A 6,406-nucleotide genomic window follows, 5' to 3' on the forward strand; every position below is an offset into this window, starting at 1 on the left:
ATTCAACTTCAACTGTTCGTCTACGTGTTCGACTACCCGTGCGTCTACCGGTTCGTCTACTTATTCGTCTACTAGTTGCATATTTTTTGTTGTGTCGTGATGTTCTATCGTGTCATGATGTTCAGGTGTTGTAGCTGTTTCAAGTGTTGTTTCATGTGTTGCAGTTTTTTTTCTTTCCATCACCACCCTGTGCACCTCCTTAACCAAAAATTCCTGTACCTTTTCCATTGTTACGAATTGGTCTCCCTTTGGTTGCTTATCGAATTTGCTATATCCTAGCGTGCTACTAACACTCGTGGTTCTACCACCGTGTTCTTTCCTGACATTAACTAACAAGGCATCCTCACCTTGTTTATCTGCCATAACCTGGAACAAAATAAGAAAATTAACCGGATATAAAACAATTCTAGGTTAATAAGGCTATAAATACAAATTAAAGTATGTTACAATGTTATTTATAATTGACACATTCGTATCTGGAATTATTTGCCTCTTCGTTTCTTTAATTCGCTTCATCCTTCCCAACACATAATTCCTTGTAGAAGGATTGGAGATATCGTGGTATACGGTATGCTTTTCAGGATCATTTTTCTCCATATCCCATTTTTCTTGATGGCCTTGATAACCTGAAGGCGTAATTATCTTTTGGATCTTTCAAGGCGTTTAATCTGCCTTGTTGTCCTAATGCCTCACAATTTGCATAGGATTAAAATACACATTAGTTTCCATCAATTTAACAATGTAATTCCATACATGTTTAAAAGCAGATGAATAACACTAACTCTTTTTGCTGGTGTATCTTCAAGTTCACAAAATTGTCTCCATTTTGCTGCAGTTATGAAACTGAAATCTTGCACTTCTTCATAAGGAAGCTTGCCTTGAAACATATACATTCTTAACTTGGCCCCGAATCTCTTAAAAGCCCCGTTGCAATGATGAAGCGTTTGTTTCTTCGCAAAATCGTCTTTGATAAAATGACGTTCCTGTAAATGTTGTTACATATATAATTAAATAGTAGTTAAACAAATTCTGAAACAAGAAGTAATATAAGACGCGTTTAAACATGACAGACATAGTATAGTTGTTAATTCAACATTGCAGACGTAACATAAGTTATAATTATGATATTCTTTTCTCTATAAACAAGAAGTAATATTAGTTGTTCAATAAATTTAACGTGTATGCCAAAATATATAGAAGCAATAATATGAAACAAGATTCTTATAAGTTATGATTATATACATTTTTGTTCAACCATAACGCGTCTTTCTCATATGGAGATATTACTTTCCAATCATCCTCAAGAAAATCAATCCTACGCCTAGTAAGAACACCTATGTCACTGGCAAACATAGCTTGATATTTTCCTATCGCCTGCCCAAATTGGTCAAATTCAACCGCAAATTTAACTTCTGCTTTATATCCTTGCAGGGTGTGGATGAAAACAGAATGTCTTGGAAACATTCTATCAAAATGGTTAACATACCATTCATGTGGGAAAGCCTGTAACAAAACATAATAACCTGACATGTCTTACAATGGTTTTGCTTTAAAAATAGGACATTTTAATGTTAAAATAGCAACCAAATAATACCAGTTCAAGGTTATCTGCATAGAGTATTATGTGGATGAACGATGGTGGATGATTGTATAAAGCCATTTATGACAACGTAAGAGATTATTTCTGCTTCTGTAAAATCATTATATAAGTACATATCAGTTATGTAATTATGGTCAAATTAACACAACTCGATTTAGGTATAATAGTCTGATTTTTAGGTCATTTCTTATATAACACAAAATATAAATTAGACTCAAAGTTTCTGTAGCATCTATAAACCACTTTTAAACCTAATGTATCAAGTTTATGAATAATCTAAGACAAAATGTGCATGTATATAACCTAATTTTAGATTTTTGTTCCGTTATAACACAACTCGATTTAGGTCTAATAGTCTTATTTTTAGGTCATTTCGTCTATAACAAAAAATATCCGAATTAAGAACAATTAGGTAAAGAAAAAAACCACATGTACCTGTATTTGCGACGCTTCTTCAGCTGTGAGGACGAAATCGAGTTCTTTCGTCGCCTGGTTAGAAAAATCGTCGTTCTAGGATGAAGGATTCGGGTGTTTCTGGTGGTCTGAAAATAAAGTGGGATGGTTTAGGGCAGACGAAGAAGTGGGATGGTTTTGTGGTCTCGGTTTGTTGAAGTATTTTTATTCCTGGTATAAAAATTGAATACTATGCATATGTTTTTTTTATAATTATTTGTATATATTGTTATTATTTAAAAGGTAGTAAGATAAAATAAATAGTTCATGGTAAAAAAAAATAAACAAAAGACATATATGTTGCATAAGTTAAAAAAAATAGATTCACGTTTGTACAAAAAAAAACATAAAAATCATATGTTTTAACAATTTTTATGTGTCTGCGACCTCGTCTCCTTCCTCATGGTCTTCCCTAAAGTAGATTGTATTATTTCCAACAACAACTTCATTCAAAGGTTCAACACCGACTGAAAATGGCGGTAACTCGTCAAATTGGTTGTACTCATCCTCATCAAAAATGTTCTAGACACCAACAATCCGTCATTTTCCATACTGAACCACTTTCCATGTACAATCCTTTGGGTCCTCGATAAAGAATACTTGAGTAAATAGTTTTGCTAGAATGAATGGTTCTGACGCATATACATCATTGGAAAGATTAACAGTTGTAAAACCATCTTCATCAACTTGAACACCGCCAACATTATCAACCCACTTATACTTGAACAAGGGTATTTTATACGAACCGTAATCTAACTCCCATATTTTTTGAATGACACCATTATAAGATTCTTTAGTGATCCTTGATCTTTCTTCACGATTGACAATGGTGAATTCCGCCGACGAGGCTATCACCGTGACACCACTATTTTGCATTTTACTCTTCTTATCTTGATCTTTGGTGTAAAAGGTATACCCATTGATATAAAATTCTTGATATTGGATCACATGTCTAAGTGCGAATCCCAAAGCTTCGACCGTTTTATCAATATTTGGAAGTGTCCTCCTAATTTTTTCTTTCAACCATTCTGAAAATGTTTTTATGTTGTTTAGCCAACATCTTGCACTCTTTTTACGGTTTTTTTTGTTTCAACAATGACATGTATTCTTGTATGTACGGATCAATAGATGTAGAGTGTTGTAAGACAGTAAAATGTGCCTTGTGATAATCGACAACACTTGAATAGCCCATCTTGCGCCTAAGGGTCCCTTGACTTGAAAGTCTACCTTCATGTTGAATTTGTGGAATCTTGAAACTTTGAAACCCATTCATATAGTTTGTGCAGAATTCGATCACCTCTTCGGAAGCATATCTTTCAACGATACTGCCTTCTGTTCGATTAAGGTTCCTTACATAACCTTTTAAGATACCCATATATATTTCAAATGGATACATGTACCGTAAGAAAACTGGACCACATGCCTTTATTTCTCTTACAATATGAGATACCAAGTGAACCATGTCATCAAAGAAAGAAGGTGGAAAGTACATCTCAAGTTCGAAAAGAGTAAGTAAGATATCTCTTTGATATTCATCCAGCACATCAGGATCAATCACGTTCGAATGAATAAGCATAGTTTTGTTATTGTGTGTCGAATACGGTTGGGTAGAATTCCACGAATTGTGATAGGAATCATCTGAGTCATTAGTACATGATAATCATGTGACTTCATACCAAGTAACTTCAAATATTTCATCGAAACTAACTTCCTAATGTTAGCAGAGTATCCTGATGGAACCTTAATTACATGTAAACATTGACACAATTTAGTTTTCTCGACCTTCGACATAGTATAACAGGCCGGTGGAAGAAACTTGGTGGACCTTCCATCAATATCTTTAGGCTGTAGCTCTGGTCTGATAATCATTATTTCCATGTCCCTTCTAACTTTAATTCCATCTTTTGTTTTTCTAGGAATGTTCAACAGTAACCCTATCAAACTTTCACATCATTTTTCTCAATATGCATAACATCAAGACAATGTCGGACTCGTAAATGTTTCCAGTACGATAATTTCCAAAAAATAGACTTTCTCTTCCAAATACCTTTGGGAGGACCAAAATATTTTTTTTCCCAACACAACATTTATATTAGCAACTTTGGAGAGTGTATTTTCTCCATCCAATGGTGGCAGTAGCTTTCTATCCTCTATAGTACCATCAAATAATTGTGATTTTTTGCGATACGGGTGATTCTAATTAAGCTCTCTCCGATGCCCCATAAATTCTGGTTTCTTACAATTTGTGAGCCATATCGAGTGAGTATTTTCCTCACAAACAGGACATGCCTTTTTCCCTTTGTACTATATCCAGAAAAATTACCATAAGTAGGAAAATCATTAATGGTGCAAAAAAGCATTGCCCGTAGTTGGAAGTACTCTTTATTATATATGCATCATAAACGTGTATTTCGGTACTCCATAGTTCCATCATGTCATCAACTAATGGTTGCAAATAAACATCAATGTCGTTTCTAGGTTGCCTTTGGGCCTTGAATTAAAAGAGACATCATTATGTATTTTCTTTTCATACATAGCCAAGGCGGAAGGTTATAAATGCATAGAAGAACAGGCCACGTGCTGTAGCAGCTACTCAAATCTCTGAAAGGATTAATTCCATCTGAACTAAGTCCGAATCTTATAGTACGTATCTCATCCCCAAATTCTCTAAAATCGTTATCAATATTTTTTCCATTGAAGTGAATCGGCCACATGTCGCATTTTTCCATCATTTTTACGATCTTCAGCATGCCAACGTAATAATTTTGCATCTCTGGCATTCATAAATAATCTCTTTAACCTTGGTATGATAGGCAAGTACCATAATACTTTTGCAGGAGGTCCGTTTTTCGACACATCACTATCAATATCAGTTGGTTTTTCACGTTTATACCTAGATGTACCACATACCTTACATTGATGAAGGTCTTTGTCTTTATTCCTGTATAGCATACAATCATTTGGACAAGCATGTATTCTCTGTATTTCCAATCCCATTGGGCACATCAATTTCTTTGCTTTGTATGTTGAAACCGACAACTCATTACCTTCTGGTAGCATTTTGTTCAACCACTCTAACATGCTAGTGAAACTTGTGTTGCTCCAACCATTGTTTAATTTTAAGTTAACCAGCTTTATAACGGCGAAAAGTTTTGTAATATTCATACAACCGGTATATAAAGGTATTTCAGCGTCAACAAATAGTTGTTGTAATCTGTCATGATACCTATCAACAACATTATCCTCCATATTCATATCGTCAAAAATGTCATCAAAATTAACATTATTGTCACTATTGTATGAATCTTCTTCGTTATCAGTATCGTTATCCAAAATAGACGGGTTACGGTCAGCTAATATTTTACCATGAAAAGACCAACATGTGTACCCTCTCATAAATCCGTGTGCAAGTAGATGATTTTTGATATCGGTTGAATCAGTATACCACCGGGCATTTTTGCATTTCTTACAAGGACAACTAATTGTGGTGTTTTCTTTTTCTAGTTGATCAGTTTCGGCAGTTGTAATAAATTCATCCAGACTTTCAATATACTCGGAGCTAGCGCGACCTATCTCATACATCCAAGTATTCTGATCCATCTACAAGTAACATTACAAAAGTTAACACATTACAATATAACCAATAGTAATAAAGAATGTAAAAATTTAGAAAAGGGACTAGAACCTACGACCTCCTCTTTACCAAGCAACATCCTAACTATCTACGCAATTGTGTTAACCTGATAACTTTACATTTCTTTTCTATAAAACCCTCATGTATGTTCTATTTGTGACAAAAACCCCCAAATCAAAATCAATTGAGTTTTATCGATCATAATTCAATTACGTCTTTATCATTTCTCTTTTTTTATTTATCTATCTGTGATCAACAAAAACCCCAAAGTAACCCAAATCAATTGAATCTATAAATCCTAATTGTTCGATACCCAATTTGATTTCTGTTCTATATTAGATTCGGTCTGTGCAAGATTATACTTTGCTACCATGCCTTACTCGAAGAAAGGTATTTCAAGAGAGTTTATTTCTCAGGATAGTTCCAATCAGTAGTTATATTTACTTTTGTATTTGATAATCTAAAGTTATTAAGGTGGAAATTAAGATTTGAGTCTTATCTCAAATCCAAGGATTAGTGTAATCGGGAGTGGATTAAGGTGGATTAGTTAACATCCACCCGAACCACTATAAATCCTTGTGTCTATGTTCTTTACATTACTTCATTTATAATTTTGAACATATACATTACACACATCAAGTTTGAGTTGAGTTGGTTGATCAAAAGTTAAATCGAATTTGGTGATCAATCGAAAAAGTGTTTAAAACGTATCAAGTAAC

At 34.0% G+C, this 6,406-nt stretch overlaps 1 protein-coding gene across 1 annotated transcript; it reads right to left on the minus strand.

Moving 5' to 3' along the window:
* Positions 1-2,425: 2,425 nt before the first annotated feature.
* LOC139894274 (uncharacterized) lies at positions 2,426-6,060 on the minus strand. The gene is made up of 8 exons (XM_071877482.1): positions 6,001-6,060; positions 4,883-5,653; positions 4,458-4,544; positions 4,294-4,357; positions 3,811-3,987; positions 3,172-3,691; positions 2,699-3,059; positions 2,426-2,575 (listed from the first exon to the last, which is right to left on the minus strand). The coding sequence occupies exons 1-8, from the start codon at positions 6,058-6,060 to the stop codon at positions 2,426-2,428; spliced, it is 2,190 nt and encodes a 729-aa protein (XP_071733583.1).
* Between the last annotated feature and the right edge of the window lie 346 nt (positions 6,061-6,406).

Source organism: Rutidosis leptorrhynchoides, chromosome 2 (genome assembly GCF_046630445.1).
Source record: "Rutidosis leptorrhynchoides isolate AG116_Rl617_1_P2 chromosome 2, CSIRO_AGI_Rlap_v1, whole genome shotgun sequence".
NCBI lineage: Eukaryota > Viridiplantae > Streptophyta > Magnoliopsida > Asterales > Asteraceae > Rutidosis > Rutidosis leptorrhynchoides.